This window comes from Furipterus horrens, unplaced genomic scaffold (assembly GCF_987537825.1).
Source record: "Furipterus horrens unplaced genomic scaffold, mFurHor1.1.pri manual_scaffold_8, whole genome shotgun sequence".
Taxonomy (NCBI): domain Eukaryota; kingdom Metazoa; phylum Chordata; class Mammalia; order Chiroptera; family Furipteridae; genus Furipterus; species Furipterus horrens.
In genome coordinates, this window is record NW_028327178.1 from 90,903,420 (window position 1) to 90,922,092 (window position 18,673).

The 18,673-nt window shown below is 53.0% G+C and overlaps 1 protein-coding gene across 1 annotated transcript; it reads left to right on the forward strand.

The window, feature by feature from the left end:
• Positions 1-545: 545 nt before the first annotated feature.
• BPIFB2 (BPI fold containing family B member 2) lies at positions 546-17,573 on the forward strand. The gene is made up of 16 exons (XM_090286231.1): positions 546-619; positions 1,368-1,510; positions 3,771-3,864; positions 5,368-5,472; positions 6,171-6,317; positions 7,410-7,470; positions 8,790-8,850; positions 12,099-12,190; positions 12,426-12,611; positions 12,842-12,895; positions 13,461-13,631; positions 14,132-14,199; positions 14,350-14,395; positions 15,179-15,242; positions 15,603-15,679; positions 17,212-17,573. Exons 2-16 carry the CDS (start codon positions 1,402-1,404, stop codon positions 17,251-17,253), a joined length of 1,377 nt encoding a protein of 458 aa, XP_090142357.1. The 5' UTR covers positions 546-619; positions 1,368-1,401; the 3' UTR covers positions 17,254-17,573.
• Positions 17,574-18,673: the final 1,100 nt, after the last annotated feature.

The window sequence follows — 18,673 nt, forward strand, 5'->3', positions numbered from 1 at the left end:
AGTGAGTTTGGGTTGTTAAGTAGTGGGGACTGGGTCATCCACACCCTCTTGTCTGTTGTTTTTTGATTTAGGGTTCAATGTCTGATTAGGATCAGGGCTCAGGTTGTGATGAGGATCGGGGCTCAGTGTGTGACCAGGATCAGGACTCAGCCAGTTACTGGGGTTGGGGCTCAGGCAGCTTCCTGTCCCTTCTAAAAGGGTCATGTTTCTGGGCTGACTTGGGGGCACCAGGCCTGAGTGGTTACTGCAGCCACCCCCCTGACTTTGGGCTTCCGTCCCCTGGGTCTGGCCAGGCCTGGCTGGGGTGATGAGGTGTCCCTACTGGGAGCAGACCTTGCTCCAGAGATTTCCGAAGCTGCCCAACCCTAGGGTCTTGCAGTGGTTGGCAGCCAGGCCAGGCTACGTGGCAGCCCCACCGCCCCGTGGGATGAGACACTTTGGCACAGGCCATGTTTGCAGGGAAAACACTTGCAACCACAAGCAAACCTGTCCCTCCCCACATCCCTTCCCTGAATGTCCTGCATACCAGGGAGCCTTATAAAGCAGCTTCCATACCTGCCTGGGCAGATGAGGGCTTTGGCTGGGTCTGAGAATCTGCCTCTCCCAGGAACGGCCTGAGGTAGGACTCAGGATGAGCTGGCTCCCCTCCAAGGAGAAACCTAGACTTCTCTACCTGTTCAGTAGGGATGCTACTATTAATCGCCTTCTGCAGAAGGGCTCATCCCTGGTCTTGTTGTGAGACTCTGGGGAGGTGCTGGCCTACCAAGACTCAGCTCAGTTAGCTGAGCAGTGGCCCCTCATTCCTGCCTAGCTCCTCCTCTTTGAGTTGGACACAGATCTGTCTGCCCACTTGGTTGGGCTGGAATGGGAGGGGCCACGGGGTGGTGAAGAGGCCCACTTTCTGGATGTTCCTTACCTGGCACAGGACAAGAGGAGGACAGGAGCCATCCCAGATCCTCCCCAGGCTGGGTTTGGACAGCTGGACCCCAGAATGGGCTGTCACACTGGGCTGTACTCCTGGCACCAGGTGACACAACCCTGGGCTTCGGGGTGGTGAGCCTGGGCATCAGTCTCCCCATTTGGGAGTCTCACCATCCTCTTCTGGCACAGCTTGGGTCCTGCACCAGCCCCAGTTTGCTGTGTGGCCTTAGGCAAGGCCATGTCCTCTCTGGGCCTAGGAGCCCAGACCCCTGTTGTTCCTGACAAATCAGGCAGGGGAAGGCAATTCTCCCTATTGCAGAGATGCAAAGCTGTGTGGGGGCCTGGGGCAGGGCTGGGATCGCCACTCAGGGCTTTCGGCCTCCAGGCTGGGGTGCGGGTTGGGGGGAGATTCTGGACAAGCTCCCTGATGCTTGTTCCCACCTCAGCCCACAGATTTGGGGGGCAGTGACCAGGACCGCCATGGCTCAGGTGTGCAGGCTGGGCCTGCTGCTGGCGCTGCTGCTGCCTGTGGCAGGCGCCTCCGTTCCAGGCACCGTGGTCAGACTCAACAAGGCTGTGCTGAGCTACGGTAAGAGACGTGTCACTGGGCTGTCCCACGTGTGTCTGTGCACAAGTATATACAAGTGAGTCCATGTCTGCATATGTGTACAATCCTAAGTGTGCATGTGTATCTATGAACTTAAAAGCCCCCCGAGAACCCGGATCTTATCTGTCACTGTGTCCCTTGGTTGTAAGAAGTTCCTGACACAGTATTTGCTGCTCAACAAATATTTATTAAGTGAGTGCATGAGTGGGGGTATATGTTGTGTCCAATATGCAAGTGTGCCCGCAGGACTGTGCTCACAGGCCTAAGTGGGGTGGGCATGGGTCCATCTGAATGGAAATCTTGCTTTTGTGTGTCTGTGTGTAAGTTTGAAAACTCATGATGATGTGCCCACATGTGTACTTGAGTGTCGGGCGGATGCCTAACCATGGGCATGTGTGCAAATGCCATGGTGCATGGATGTGTGTACCAGGTGTGGCCGCATACCCTGGTTGTACATGTGAATTCATGGGGGGATCTGTGTGCACATGCATGCGGGGGAAGATATGTCTAGCATGATATTGGGAAGCGTGCTGGAGTTAGATCCCTGCTAGGCTCACAGTGAGAAGAACCAACCCCGTACCCAGCCCAGCCAAGGCCTTTGTCCTATGGCTGCTCCATCCCCTGGGGAAGGCACAGTGAGGAAACCTAGGCCCAGGGAGGGACAAAAGCTATTCCCCCAGCTGCTTCTAGAGTGGATGCCTGGGTCTCAAAGCAGGGTTAGGGGTGAGAAACCAGAAGCTGTTTTCCCCAAGGCCAGACCAAACTCAGGTTACAGGGGGAGGGACTCAGGTCAGAAAGTAGAGGGGACTTTCAGGGGCCCAGGCCACTGAAGCAGTGAGGCGGTGGCTCAGGGGAGCAGCAGAGTGCCCTGGGGCACACACAGCCTCTCAGGACCTTGTATCTGGGACGATAAGCAGGTGGTGAAAGGGATCAGTGATCTGTGTTAGAGTGTAACTGGCACATGGTACCGGGCACGGATACCTGCAGGCAGGGACAGGAGGCCACTGCCCTCCACTGGCCACCTTCTCTCCACCCGTCCCATGTGAGCCTCCTTTGTCCCAGAGAGCCCTCCAGATGCACCTGGCTGTTGGTTCTTGGCGGAAATCCGGCAGGAGGCCCGTGCCCCACACCTCTCTTTCCAAGGCTAGGCTGGATGGCTTTTCAACAGTGTCCTCTAATCTCTGTCCCGAAGCCCCAGAGTTCAAGCCCTGTGTGGGGGAGCCCTATAGATGCAGCCCAGGGGCCTGGGTGTGAGTCTCGGCTCAGCCACAGGTGGCCAGGCTGGGAAGAGGGGCATCGGGAATGGAGAGACCACTGCCTTTATGCTTGGTTCTGGGGAAACTGAGGCCCAGAAGGGTCCAGGGACTTCCCCGGGTCCCACAGTGAGTCTGAGTGGAGTTTGCACCTCTCAGCTTCTCCTTTGATGCTCTCGTGACACCATCACCTCTCTTTTAATTCCACTCACGTTGAGTCAGCACCATCCCTGGCCCAGCAGTACAGGCACGTGAGGAAGTCCAGGGCCTTGGGAGCCAGGTGCCTTGGCCCAGAGCTGACTTCTCCTTGCCAGGCGCCCTCACCTCTTGGTAAACTGGGCATAATAGAGTACCTACAGCATTAAGCTCTGAGGAACTGGGCCTGGCAAAAAGGAGACACTATAGAGTGATAGCCATTGTTATCATGAAAATAAATAGCAACAGGGAGAGCTAATGTGATTTGTGGGCTGAGTTGTTACAAGGACCCTATGTCATGAGTATCATTATAATCACTGCAAGTTTATAGGTAGGGAAACTGAGGCACAGAGCAGCTACACATAGTAACAGAGCTGGGGTTTGCACCCAGAATCTGAGGGACTCCAGAGTCCTCAGCATCCAGCCCCCAGGCCTCCCCAACCCCTGTTTGATTGGGGGCCTCCATCTGCTTGGGGACTTGGGGAGGCTCCAGAGGAGGTGGGATTCCCACCAGCGTCTTGGAAAAGGGCAAAGAATGTTGTTTCTGAGGAGGGGGATAGACAAGCGGGATTTGGAGAGACAGAGAGGAAGGCATGCTTTGCAGGCCTGGTGTGAGAAGTGCACTCAAGGAGGGCTCGTGGGGCGCCAGGGGGCCCCTGGGTGCCCAGTGACAAGCCTGGCCCTTCCAGGCTCTGAGATGTCTCCGCTCAGGACACTGGGCAGATGGTGGGCGGCGTGGTCTCCCTCAGTGGCTCCTGGGAGCAGCCTAACCTCACCCTGCTCTGACCCCACAGTGTCTGAAATCGGGAAAGCCCCTCTCCAGTGGGCCCTGAATGTCACTGTCCCACATTTCCTGGACCAGAGTGGAGAGGGGCCTCAGCCCACCAGGTGAGTGCTCCTGTCCTCCAGATAAGGTGCTCCTGTCACCAGGTGAGTTCCTACCTGGCCGGTGCATGCTGGGAAAAATGCTTCAGCCCACTAGATGAGCACCCTCGTCTGTGGGTGTGTGTTTCCTCCAACAGCAAGGCGAGGGCTTCCCTCACCAGGTAGGGTACTCCCACCCATTAGGTGAGTGGGCACAAAAGGATTTAGGAGATGGGACCATGGTGGAGACATGGGGGACTGGTGCCTCATAATTGGTAGATTTCTGCCCCTGGGGGTCAAGACTGTGGCTCCTGGGTCCCCAGGGCTGGCAGGACTCTTGGCTATTTCCTCCAAAAGCCAGATACTGAATTTAGGGCACAAGTCTGAGCCTAATTTCCCTCCACACCCCCTGGCAATGCATAGAAACTCAAAGGCAGAGACAGGGAGGGATGTCTCAAACTCAGCCATCTCCAAGGGCTAGGCCAGCTAACCCCAGCCATGTGGGGTCTCAGACTCACTATTCCAGATCTTTGGCTTCCCAAGAGAAGTTATAAAAGCTATCTAGTTTTGAATGATGACAACAAATTATAAACATTTAAAACTCTCAAAAGCTGAGTGGGCACAAGCACAGCTGGCTTGGAGACCCCCAGGTGGAGGCCCCTGCAGCTGGGATACTGCTCACAGCCTGGCTGGTCATGGTGGAGAGCTGGGAATAACATTGATCCCCAACAATCGAGGGTTCCCGAAGGACTTGTAGTCTGGCCACACGACTGGTAGCATGACAGGCAGCACGCTGCTGGGTAAGTATAACACTGAGGGTCCTTGTTTGTAGATAGGGGAACACAGTCAGCATGACTGTCACATGAAAAGAAACAGGTTCTAGGCCAGCCTGTGTCCTCAGTAGAGTCATGGAAGAATGTTACCCAAGTGCTAACAGTGAGAGTTTTTGAGGGTGGAGTTTTGATGTGACTTTTAAAATTTATACCATTTGTAGGATGTGAACCACCCCCCCTCCCCAATATTGTGCAGGGAAAACAATGACTTTCATTTAGGAAAAAAGGCAAACATAGGTTAGTTGGAAAGTCTTAGAAATCAGAACAGACAACTTTGAAGGGAGTGAGTTTCCCATTGCTGGAGGGCTACAAGCCAAATCTGTTGACTTGAATGGTATCGAGGGGATTTCTGCCTTCTGTGCATCTCAAAGTCTTTCTTTCCCCGCATTCCCAGCTTTCCAGACCTCAGCCAGACACTAAAATTCCTCCAAGACCTGAGAAATCATCTCAGCCACTTCCTGTCCAGTGCTGGGGTCCTCTCTGCATCTTCCCCCTCCAAGCTAGTGGTCCATACATGGCTTGCATACCCCTGTGATGGAGAACTCACTGCCTCTTCCTCATCCCATGTTTCCAATCGTCAGAAAGTCATTCTTTATAACATGGCCAGTGCAGCGATGGCTCAGAGAACCCCACCCAGAGCTGATCCCATGGTTTAATGGGTGCTGCCTTGTCATTTCCTTTCCCACCCATGCAGGGTCCAGATTCTGGATGTCCAGGTGCCCCGCCTTGACCTGAAGTTCATTGATGGTTTGGGGGTACGCTTGTTGGCAGCAGCCAATTTTACTTTCAAAATCTTTCGGTGAGTGAGTCTCTTTGTTGCAAGGGACGGGGCAGGAGGACTTTCAGACCATTAGAGTCATGTCACTTCTCCAGCCCTCAGTTTTCTCCTCTGTAAAATGGGATGAAATTTTGCAGCAAGGCTGTGAGGGTTATAGGATATGGATTCATTGCTATAATTAAAACCATGTCCCTCTTTTCACACTGCAAGGCACATAGTAGGTGCTCAATAAACATAGCTATTAGAATTATTTCTGTGCACCAGTTACTTTATATTCATGAGTTTTCAAGCTGTGAGCTGGATCTCTAGAGGGATCTCTTATTTTAACTCCTGCCACTACATTTTACTACTGCCTACTGTGGGCCAGGCTCCAAGCAGGGTGTTTTCACATGACTCCCCCATGGAAAACTCAGTACAGCCCTGTGAGATTGGTACCACCAATCTTACTCCTACCTGATAGAAGAGAAAACTGAAGCTCAGTATGAGGAATGATGGGCCCAGGGTCTTGCAGTGAGGAGACACGAGGAGCCAGAGTTCACACCTGCTGCTGTAACGTCTGTGACCCTGAGTGGAGTTTGGGGGTCATCTCATGCTGAGTGGGGGTCCTGTGTGTTTCAACTGGGGGACAGGCTTGGGCTGGGGGTTTGGAAGATCTCACGTTGTTCAACATGGGCTCTGCTGGGTGGTGCTGCTGGGGCTCAGGACTGGCATCTCCCTAGGGTCCCAGAGCCCCTGGAGCTGATCCTGCCCGTGGTACTGCTGGCTGATGCCCATGTGATCCAGGGCTCCATTGGGACCCCCATGGTCAGCATCTCTGAATGCTTTTTACACTTCAACAATGCCACCATGTTCGATGGCCGTCACAGGTAGGTGCCTGGGCTGTGGTCATTTCTTGAACTTCCTCCTCAAACCTTCATCCAATCGCCACAATGGGCTTAGAGACCCCAGTGTCACGCCTGTTATATGGCTGAGTACACTGAGGCTCAGCGAGGGGGAGGGACTTGTCAGAGGTCTGTGTCCCCTCACCGCCCAGCCCCACATAATATGACAATGCCTACAAACACACTATTTTTTTAAAGGATTCAGGGCTGATGCCTCTGTCAGGGATTTCAGAGGGCTGCCCCTCCCTGCATAGATGGGGAGTCTGAGGCTCAGGGGTCTGGCACATGCCAAGCTCTCAATGTATCAAGTGGCCCTTTCATGTCCTCATGTAAAGCTAACAGCAGCTTTGCCTCCAGAGCGCCTCCTGTGAGCTGGGTTGGATCCAGACCCGTTCTGAGCATTGTCTCACAGTAATCCTACCAGGAGGGTATAAGTATTTCCCTCGTTTTACAGGGGAGCACACTGAGGCCCAGAGTAGTTAAGTAACTTGCCTAAGATCACACAGCTGGCAAATGGTGGCACTCAAATCCCCACAGCCTGACTAAGCTACTGCTTGTGAATCCTCTGCATTATGTCTACACCTTCCCACACGTGGCTGGGGGCTACAGGGAGGTGACTGAGCCTTTTGACTGGGCTTTTCCCCAGAGAAGAGTTGAGTATAAATTCATTCAGGCTTGTGTCCCATGATCATCATGTGGAACTCACATCCCCTCACAGTGCTCACGGGTGGTGGCTGCTTACGGACGAAAGCCTGAGGTTTGATAGCATTAAAAACCCAGATGCTGTTCTCCCGCCTCCCCTGGAGGCAATGCAGTGAACTTGGGCTGCAGCTTGGATCAACATTTTAGCAAGATCCCTAGGAATCCTCTGTGGCACACCAACTTAGACCCACCTCTCATTGTTCAGGGGACAATTGTGCCAGCACTGTGCCCAGCCCAGGCAGGCTGTGGGATGGGAATACCTGGCCCCTGGCAGAGGGGAGAGACTTCTCTCCCAGACTGTGGCTTTGCTGAAAGAGACAGGCCTGGATGCGTCGACCCCGGAGCTCAGGAGCCCTTTCTGTGTCCCTCCCTTAGCACACCCCCTGCGCTGTTGGCCCAGGTGCAGCAACACATCAAAGCTGTCCTGCAAAACAAGGTAAAGGACATCCTGCCAGACCTCTCGGAAAGGAGGGCAGCACTTTCCTTGCAGGCGTGGCGAAGGCAGGAGGACCGCAGGCAGGGGGAGAGGGGGTTGGTTATTGCTTTCTTATTTATATATTTTTTAGAAGAAGGCTCTTTATGGGGGCTCATCCACTTTACCCATGACAGCAGGAAACAGGCTGGGGTGATGGTCTAGGGCAATGATGGGGAGACCCCAACAAGGGCAGATTTGGGGCTGACAGGGGAGGGAGGCTCCTTCTCTTAGGCCAGCCCCAATTTCATGCTAGGCGGTGGGGTGGGAACAGTGCTTTCAGGGACCACCTGGCTGTGAAAAGAAGACAAAATGAGAATGGACAAGGGCATGGGCACTGGAGTCAAATGTGGCCTGGGTTTGAATCCTGGTTCCCCTTCTTCCCAGCTGTGAACCCAGGCCAAGTTGTCTAACCTGTCTCTGCACCCAATTCCACATCTGCAATGCAGAGAGGGGGCTGGTCGTGGGTTTAAGCACATTAACATGCATGAAGAGGTTAGGACAGTTTGGGCAGTGGGAGGGATGCCACCACTGCGACTGTTTTAGCTCCTGCCATCAGCTGCCTCTGGCTGACCTGGTGAGCGATGGCGCCCCGGAGCCAGGCTCCCACTGCAGACGGGGAGCCGGTTCTCCAGCTCTGCCTCTTCCCACACCACGTCCTTTAAGGGGCAGTTGTAGAGACCACACCAGCCCACTGCATGCCAGCCCCCACCTTGCAGAGGAGAAAACTGAGGTCCGAGTGTTGACGGCGGCACAGCCTGACTTGGCCCTCTCTTCTGCCTCCTGGCCTCACCCGGCCCAGCCTCAGCAGCTCTAGCCTGGACCAGGCAGTGACCGCTCTGGCTTTGCAGTATCTCCTCTCCCCCGCCTTCTATCACAGTACACTTCTCTGGCTGCCCACTGCGCCCCAGAGAACAATGGTCTCCCTGGCCTCCCTTGCTGACCACTGCCTGCCTCCACTGAGGGTGGCATCCTCCCACCAGTTGGCCCTCTGGTGCAGCAGGCTCTCTTCCCCAGCTGCCCAGGCCCCACTGCGGCCACTTCTGCTGTGTTCCACAGTCCTGTTCTTTTCTCGATGCTCACGGGCCCCAGCTTCCCCTCCAAGTCCCCAGTGCCCAGAGGAGGTGCCCGAAGATGCCCACTGGTGGTGGAGGAAGGAGGGTATTCCAAGCCTTGGTGTCCAGTTTGGGGAAGGCTTCCATGCAGGGACCCTAGATCTTCCCAGACTCGCCCCATCCGGCCCTGAGTGCCACTCTAACCCAGACGCCTTTGTCTTGTGGCAGCTGTGTGTGAGCGTCTCCAGCCTCGTGCAGGACCTCAATGTCCACCTGGGAACTTTAATTGGTAAGATCTGGGAGACTGGGGCAGGGGGAGGGGACCTCTGAGACCCTCTGAGGCCCCTGAGACCTTCAAGATCCCCCTCTTTGGATCAGATTAGACTCCTGGGAGGTCAAGTGTAAGATGACTGAACAATAATTGATGGAATCTGGGAAACTTCAAATCCTAGAGTGTCTTTGTGTACTGCACGTATGTATGTGTGTGTATGCATGCATGTGTGTGTGTAGGGGAGTACATGCCATCTGCCATTGCCTCCTCCCCTGCCTGGAGACTCAGAGGTCCCTCCTCCCCTGGTTCTGCTCCCACGTCTCCCACATTTTTTGCTGGACTCTCTACCCCTCTCCCCTTTCAGGGCTCAGGTACTTATATTCCATTTCTTCCTGGACACCTCCTCCTGGAGGTCCCACAGGCTCCTCCAACTCAGCATGTCCTTGACAGAACTCAACCTCTTTTGCTCCCAAGTGCCTCTGTGCCTGGTTCCCTCCTCAAGGCCACCGCCATCCAGAGTCACAGTTCCCTCTCCTCTCCATCTTCCGTCAGACTTGTCCCACCTCTGGTTTTTCCAGGGGTCCTCATTATCCAGGGAGTACTAGGAGTATGCTAGCAGAAGGCCCCGTCTTAGGCTAATCCCCCCAGAAACAGATCCTGAGATGAGGATTTTAGTATAAGTGGCTGAAATAGGGGGTGGTTATGGGGGGCACTGATTGAAGAGGGAGCAGTGAGAGAGGGGTGTTAATGAGTAGGTACTGCTGTGGGCACCTGGGCTCACTCCCCTTGGGGAGCTCTTGGGCACTGAGTAAAACACCTAACATCCTCCCAAGGGGCAGGAGCTGGGTATATATCCACCAACTCCCATCTGTCATCAGTCACCTCCCCACTGCCCCACACACCTCCCACTACTGCAGACGAAATCCCACGTGCTGGCAACCACCACGCATAGTCCACTTAGAACTGTGGCCACAGTTTGCCCTGTGCCAGGCTCCATCAGGACTTCATCTTACAGTATGAAACCGAAGGCTGTGAAAGTAGGTCAGCTCCATTTTCTTTTCAGCAGTTTACATGTTTATCAATATTTAAGAACTCTCTGACAATTACCCGCCTGCCCATCTCCACACAGATCAAAGAGCGCATCCTTGTTGAGCTGGAAGGTAGTATGTTCTCAGTGAGCCCTGTGCATAATCCAGGGCTTCCTCTCTTGTTTTTTTTTTTTTTTTTTTTTTTTTTCTTTTCTTTTTTTTCTTTCTCAAGTCTCTTTGGAAGCTGCTCCTATTTGAAGCACCTTCTCCTATCTGATGGCTTTGCCTGGGATTCTAGTGTTTCTCCCATACTGCTGTCATGGACTCCGTGAGACCCAGAGCTGGTGACTGTTGGTAGCTGCACTTTGCAATCAGTTCCCCTTGCCTTTGAGTCAGAAGGTTGCATCTGACTGTCCCACAGCCTGGGACAAGTGTGCGGGGGTGTGGGGACAGGATTTGGGGCTGGCATGCTGGTATTAAGCCAGGAGGAATGCCTGGCAGGGTCCAAGTTTATGGTGGGCTCTTCAGTGAATATTTTCACACCAAGGTAGCTCTGGCTTTTTTGTGCAAACTTCTAGCAACAGTCCTGAGGTGGCATCATTATCCCCAACCTATAGATGGGAAGCCAGAGGCTCTGAGTCTGAAATCATCAACATGGCGCTAGAGCCGCCCATGAACCAGCTCATCCTGGTTTTCTCCTCCTCCTCATGTGTCCAGTCACTGCTCTGCCCACTCTGCACTGCCCAGCTCAAAGCCACCTTATCTGGAGAACATTCCTTGATTTCTCCCGCTCTCCTCACTGCCAAGACCTCCATATTACCTTAATAGGAGGCACCAAGAGGTCAAGAAAATTTGACTTGGAATCAAAGGACATGAGGTTAAATTCTTGCCCTGTTGTTCATTTGCTGTGTGACCTTAGGGAAATGGCTCCATCTCTCTGAGCCTAACCATTTTGATCCAAAAAAATGGGATCAAAATTCCTACTTCTTCCATGGGTTGCTACAAGACAGCACAGGTTAGGTGCCTGGTATACAACAGGCTGCCCTCTTCTCAGCAGGGTTTTCTCCACAGGAAGGCTTGTATTTAGTTCATACCAAAAACCAGCCCTTGCTGTGTCTTTTGAGGAACTTAAAAGATCTAATAAAGGAAATCTAAGTGTTCAGCCCTGTGCACGAGTCATGTACATCTAGAACATGGAGTGATAGGAGCCACTAAAAAGCATAGTTTAAAGGGACATTTAATCACTTAGCAACATGCCTGGCAAAATCCAATATATTGAAAGCTAATATTTACTGTAGTATCATTAGCTCCATTTTACAGATGAAGAAACTGAGACAGTCTGCCTCGAGAGCCTGTGCTCTTAATGAAGCTATGCTGCCTCTCTGTAAAGAAAAAAGAGGACACAAAGCTATATACAGCTTCACTACAGTGAAAGAGAGAGAGAGAGAGGTTTCTCTCTGTATAAGAAGATACTGAAAAAGAAATAAATTTGAAATTCTGGGTTGTATGTCTTCTATCTTTTAAAAATTTTCTATATGTCCACAATGAATATATGTTACTTAAAATTCTAAATGTTTTTATTTATTTTTAAAACATAGAGTAATTCACACTTTGTAGTGTCCTCTGTTTTGATAAATGCATACGATTGTGTAACTAGCACTATACTATACTAGCGATACAGAACATTCACCAGCCTCTAAGACCCCCTTTGCTGTCTCCCTCCACCCACCCTAATCTTGGACAACCGTTAGACATATTTATTGCTTTTACTATCATAGTAAAATTTGGAAATATTAGAGAAAATACAATTAAATCCAGAAGAGACAATAGAAAAATCACACAGCCCTGTCCGGGAAGCATAGTTGGTTAGAGCATTGTCCAGATACGCCAAGGTTGTGGGTTTGATCCCCAGTTGGGGTACATATAGAAATCAACCAATGAATGCATAGATAAGTGGAATAACAAATGGATGTTTCTCTTTCTCTCCCTCTCTAAAAACAATGAATTTTAAAAGTTAAAAAAAAAACAAAAAAATCAGACAGAAACCTGAATGTACACATACATGCACCCCCTCTGTTATCCAGAGCCTTTGGGGGAGGAGCTATTGCTAAGAGCTGTGCTTTCCTGAATGTGGGGTTGAGTCTTCACCTGCCACCCCATCTAGCCTAGCCGTGTGCAGGAGTGTGGCTCCCACAAGTGACTCACCCTTTTCAATCAGGATATCCTGATCTCATTTAGGCCTCAGACCTGTGGGTCCTGAGTCCCAGATTCGCTACTTCATGATCAATGAGCCCAGCATCACTAAGGACTACATTTCCTTGGATATCAACGTAAGTGTCTCCTTGTCACCCCAGAGCTGGAGGCTTGTTGCCTCTGGAGTCCTTGGTGTTCTGGAAGGTGCCTCAGAGCAGGGGAGTCGAGGGAAGAAGGGCTGGAATGGCACTCCAGATGGGAGGCTGGACAGGTGGCATCTAAGGGTGGGTGGCATCTCAGCGCCCAGGTTCCGTGATGAAGCCACCCCCTGCTGATGCCACTGCTTATTTCCTTCTCTCCCCACCCCCATAGGCTGTTCTCTTCCTTCTGGGCAAGCCCATCATCCTGCCCGTGAATGCAACCCGCTTTGTGCTGCCAGAGCACGTGGGCGCCAATGGTGCCATGGCAACCGTGGGCCTCTCCCAGGACCTGTTTGACTCTGCCCTCCTGCTGCTGCAGAAGGCTGGTGCCCTCAACTTAGACATCACAGGACAGCTGGTGAGGGCAGCCCTGCTGCCTGGGGCACATGGGGCAGGCACGTGCTGCGGTCTGGCCTGGGGAGATCCCACTGAGGCCAAACCGTGGGGGTGGGGTGAGGCGGCTGGAGCTTTGGGGTCACACGGGGGTTGTTGGAAGGGTTAAGTGGGGGGTTGTGGAGAGGCAAGATGTGATCTAGCTTGGGGAGCCGCTGCCCTAAAAGCTGTCATGGCGTGGGGGGCTGATTTCAGAAGTCTGATGACAACCCGCTGAACACCTCTGTGCTGGGCCAGCTCATCCCTGAGGTTGGTGACATTCCTGGTCATTCCGGGCATTGAGACCCAGGATTGGGGTGGGGGGCTCTCTGGGCTGTGGGATCTCTGCTAGCTCATATTTATCCTACATGGGGTTTAGCATCTACCCTTACATCTGCACCCTCTCCCTCTCAGGCATGGCCCTTCCTGCCCAGATATCACACTATTTTCTCCTTTGCAGAGAAATACCAAGCACTGCCCTCTGCTTGTAGTGTTCCTTCTGTTTCCTTCCCCTTATCCACCTTCGAGATCGAGCTCGGGCATTTCATCCTTGGGAGGACCAAACCCCTAGTCTGGCTCAAGGGGCTCTTTGACCTTCTGTGGCCCCTGAGCTTCCTCCCTCCTGGCACAGAACACACAGGCTATACCTGTCTTCATTCCTATTATCCCATCTGACTGGCACCCCCGAGGGCAGGGGTCCGGGATGGTCATTCCTCTGTGGACCAGTCACGTACAGATGATGGCTTGATCAGCATCAAAGGAATAATGAGTAGAGAGCCCACCCAGCTTTTGCCCCCAGGTGGCCTCCTCCCTCTCTCCTCTTCTGCTTCCCTAGGTAGCCCGCCAGTTCCCTGAGCCCATGCCTGTGGTGCTCAAGGTGCGGCTAGGTGGCACACCTGTGGCGACGCTCCGTACCAACAACGCCACACTGAGGCTACAGCCTTTTGTGGAGGTCCTGGCTGTGGCCTCCAACTCAGCTTTCTATTCCCTTTTCTCCATCAACGTGGTGAGTGAGGTGGGCTGGGTGGGGCTGGCCAGGAGGGTGCTGACTCTCAAGGAGACCTCACTTCCTGCCCCAGTCCCCTCATTTGCTCTGCTCTATCCACACTGGTCTCCCTGTTATTCCTTCAGTGATCCAGGATATTCCTGCCTCGAGACCTTTGCATGTGCCATACCCTGTGCCTTCCCCTGGCTCTTGGCATGGCTGGCTTTTCAGATCTCAGCTTAAATGTTGCAGACTTCCCCAGGGTGGTCTTCCAGGGCCACCCTGAGAAAGATGGTCCCTGTCAGCCCTCTCCATGCCACCACTCTGCCTTCATGGCACCCACTACTCTCTGAAAGGATCCTGTCTGGTTACTTGGTTATTGTTCATGTCTCCGACTGGCCTGTGCCCCACTAACACCTGAATGAGTGGGTGGATGGATGGGAGTCAGGGCTCACTGGTGGGTAGCTGTAAGGTTTCACATGGCCCTGGGCTCTTTTACTCTGCTGTCCCCACTTGCCCAGACAGTGAACCTTAGCCTCCAGCTCTCCGTGTCCAAGGTGAAGCTTCAGGGGACCACGTCTGTGTTGGGGTAAGCGAGGCCTCCTGGACCCAGCAACCTCAGTGTGTTCCTCTGTGCAATGGGCTTGCGACGTCCCATCACAGAGCCTTGGGTGCAGTAGTCATGGCATGGGGTGGTGGGCATAAGCCCCGGCCCCCAACCCTCCTGCTTCCCTTTCAGGGAAGTCCAGCTCACTGTGGTCTCCTCCAATGTGGGTTTCATTGAGGTAAGTGTGGGGCTGGGGTCTCCAGAGACCCACTCACTGGGTGGGACAGGCCATGAGCCTGGGGAAAGGGCAGGTGTGCTTTTGTGCTTGTGCATACATGCGCCTGTATGTGCCACCATAACCAGGCTTCCTTCTGGGGTGCTTGAGGACAGTGGTCAGTCAGCAGTCCAGCTGACAACAATCAGTCTTTCCCATGATGTCTGTCTGCTGGTCAGCCATTCAGTCAACCTGGCTCTTCAGTGGGGTCAGTCAGTTTTTCTGCCTGTCACTCTGCCTGTGGGTCAATGACCTGTCACCCCAAGAATCACTGACATTATTGGTATTATTGGTAAACTGGACAAGCCAGCATCAGATGGTGTCGGCTGCTCCTCCAGTCATGTGACACAGCTGGGCCACCAGCCATCATGCATCCCTTTGTCCGCTGGCATGCAAGTCAAGATGTCCCAGCAGCCTTTCTATTGGTCAGTCCATCTGTCTGTCAGTCAGCACCAACAGGGCAGCCAGTCTCCTGGTCACACAGTGTCAGTCAGTCAGGCGCTTGTCTTCCAGCGTTCCCACAGGCGAGCAGCTCCTGGCTGCCTTAAGCTCAGAAGGTTGACCTGACCCTGGGAGTAGCTGGTCTCTGCTTGAAGCCAGGACAAGAGTGACCTGCCCTCCTCCCTCCCCCTGTTCCTGCACTGTCTCTGTGTCTGTCTGTGTGTTCACGTGTGGCCTGTTTATCTCTCCTGGCCCCTTGCTGGGGTGGGCCTACGGTCCCCCATCCCCCTGACTCCGCGGCTTCAGACGGATAAAGTACATGCACTCATGGACACCGTGTTCGAGAGGCCCCTGCTGGATCACCTCAATGGTGAGCTCTCCCTCCCCGCAGTGTGGCCCTTGGTCCCCTCCTGCCTCACACCTGCTCCAGGCACCTGTGCCACCTCCCAGGCTCAGAGGGTAAGAGGGTGGCCTCTGGAGTCCAGCTGCCTGGGTGCGCATCTTGGCTAGGCTGTTCAGCAGCTGTGTGATCTTAGCTGAGTTCCATTCCCTTCCTGAGCCTCCATGTTGCCTTCTGCAAAGTGGGTATAATAATAACAGCTCTCACCTCATGTGTATCAGTGGAACTCAGTGTCACGAGACACATGAGGACTTCAGCATAGAACTGGTTCCAGGTGATGCTCTGTCATTGCCTTCTGACTGAACTTGGTTTCTTGTTTCCTGCCTGCAGCTCTCCTGGGCATGGGGATTGCCCTTCCCAACATGGTCAACCTCTTCTACGTCACCCCTGAGGTCTTTGTCCATGAGGTGAGAGCCCGTGGGTATGACTCCTCAACCCTTGGAGGGAAGGTGGGCTCTGCAATGTGGGTGTCACCTCTTCCCCCACCCTCTGCTCATGCAAGCACTGGGACCTCGGGGTCAGCCAGGCCTGGGGGTGCCCCCTGCTCCTGCCAAGACCACGCCATGAATCCTTAGCTGCAATGAGGTGGAAAATCCAGGATGTCAAGAGACGATGGTGAGAGGGTTTCATCAGCTCTTTCATCCTCACCAAATATCACACCAGGCCATAATCAGGGTCCTTCAATTGTCCCTTGATTCTGTGCCCTGGGTGGGTACAGCCCCTTTGGTGTCGGGGGGAGAATGACACAGGGGCTCCTTCCAGCTTTGTACACAAACCCTGCAAGCTGGTTGGGAGAAGGGGCTTCCTGATCTTTCTAAAATCATCTTCTCTGATCAGAACTTTTGGGCCCAGGGTGAGACTGAATCACAATGGCTGCCCAGGGTGAGAGCCCACAGTTTCTTTGTTTCACCTGAGACACAAGAGGAGAATGTTCTTCCGAATTCACTCACCAAGACATGCATAGGACAGAAATCTTAGCCAAGGCCCTCAAGTCCAACATCTGGGTGTTAATCACCCCCCTCCCTGAGTGAGACCCACTGATGTCTTTCCAGTGAAGATGTCCTTGTTGCTTAAGAACTTTGGTCCCACCCCCCTAAGAAGGAACAATAGACACATGAAGAAGCCAGGGCTGTTAGTGGGAAGTTCCCCTAGACTTCTCCAAACAGCCATGGTCAGTGGCTGACCCATGAATCCAGCCAGCTGGGTCTGAAGCCAAAAGTCCCTAGACCAGCGCGCTGTTCAACAAAAATTTCTGCCAGGATGGAACTCTGCAGTGTGCAACACAGTAGCCGCTGTCGGCACTGGGCACATGTGGCTGTTGGGCACTTGAAATGTGGCCAGTGCAACTGAGAAGCTGAATTTTCGATTTTATTTAATTTCAATGTGATTAGCTACATGTGGCTAATGGTTACCATATTGGACCACATAAGAGCTCCACATGAGTAGGGACTTGGTCTGACTTGTGGTCTGCTGGATCACCTAGTACTTGACACAAGGCTTGGCTCACAGTGTAGGTTGAGTTAGGATTTGATGAATGAATGAATGAATAAATAAATAAATGATCAGCAGGCCTGCAGGGTGTTTCTGCAGTGCATTGTAGGGAATAGAGGACATATGGAGAGTGCCTGGCTCTGCTGGGGAGACTTGGACTTGGAGGCGATACTCAATGGTCTAGGCTCCCAATTATAAAGAAGAGATGGTACCAACCGTGTATGGATGCATCATGAGCAGGCCCCATGCTGAGGGCTCTGCCTGCGTGGTCTCACTGCACCCTCATAGTACCATTTTTGAGGTGGGCCCAGAGGGCCAAAGGTCTGTCTTCAGGACACATAGCAAGAGTGACAGAGCCTGAACTTAGAGCCCAGCTGATGGGACAGCTGGGGTCCTATGGGTCCTCGTGTGGCCTCTGAGTTGGCCCATGGCTTTCTTTGCCTTTCAGGGTTACGTGGTGGTATCCAGTGGACTCTCCTACCAGCACTGAGGCAGGATCACTGGGACGGCTAATAGTGGACCAGCTCCCTGTTCTGGGGAACCTCTTGTCCCAAGCCATTTGGGAAACTGAGGCAAAGCCACATTTAGTCATCTCCAACATGCTGTATGGCCCAACCAGGCAGGCTGTTTAATCTTTGCTGCATGCCTGGATTTCCCTTCTTCACTTCCTCCCTTCTTATCCCTTCCTTCTTCTTTAACCCTCTCTTACCCTCTCTTTCCTCCACTCCCCTCATTGTGGGGAGCAAATTCCTGCTCCAGGCTGTACAGATCTGTCCCCTTTTGCATTAAACATCTTCTCTTGAGCTGTAACTTCCAACTGCGCCCAACGAACTCTTTGCATAACTGAAGCCAGTTCCCTATGTGCAGTCCCTGGGTCCTGTCTGTCCCTGGAGCCACCAAAGCTGCTGGGAGAAGAAGAAGACATGACCACATCTCTATTGACCTCCTTGACCTCCTTGCCCAGGGGAGCTCATATTTTGAAAGAGGACCCTGGAGAACAACACAGACAACCTGGAAGTTACAAATGCCATGGTGACACTTTAGGCACTGTGCCCTACCTACCTGGTGGCACGCCATGGTGGCACGCCCCATGCCTCTTCTCCTCTACAGCGTCACATCCCATCTTGTTGCTAGGATCCCATAAAAGCCTTGTGAATCAGATAGGCAGGTATGGAGTCCCATTTCACAGATGCAGGGACTGAGGCCCAGCGAGGAGGGAAATGCAGCCAGAGTCTTAGAGCAGGATGGCGGCCGAGCCCCAGGACTGTCACCTTCCTAGAACCCAGACATCAGATGTCCAGTTTCCTCTTCCATTCACCAGCAGCCCCACCTGGGTTTTGTCCTTGAGTCATAAACTCAGGTGTCAGGGAGTCCCCTGCCTTCTCACGTGGGTTCTCCATCTCTGGTTTACTCATGAACAAGATTTTTGTTCGAAGGAGGCAAGATCCACCTCCTGAGCCTATGGCCTCACTGAGCTTGTCTAAGTCCCTCTCCCTTTGGAAGCTCTTCAAACTCAGTGGGTCACACATGACGAGATGGCCTAGGGAAGACTGAGGGACACAATCACTAGTGACCAAAGCCACATGATTTTCTGCTTCCCGCCCCCCATAAGCTGAGTTTTTAGCCAGACACAGTATTCCTTCCTGCCTAGACATGCAGGATTCATGTTTTGTTTATGTTTCTCTGGGGAGTAAAAGGTGCCCGAATATCCAGCAACAGAAAGTGAAGTCTTCAGCACAGCATGACACTAGCTTCTCCCGCTCTATGGCTTATAGGCTCATCCCTAAAGTCTCAGTGTGACAAGATGAGGGCTTGGAACCAGTCCAGAGTCTTGGTGGTGAGGAGGAGATGGGGGTGGAGCTGAGAAAGTGAACAGGGCAGACCATAAAATCCAACCTCCTAATTTTGCT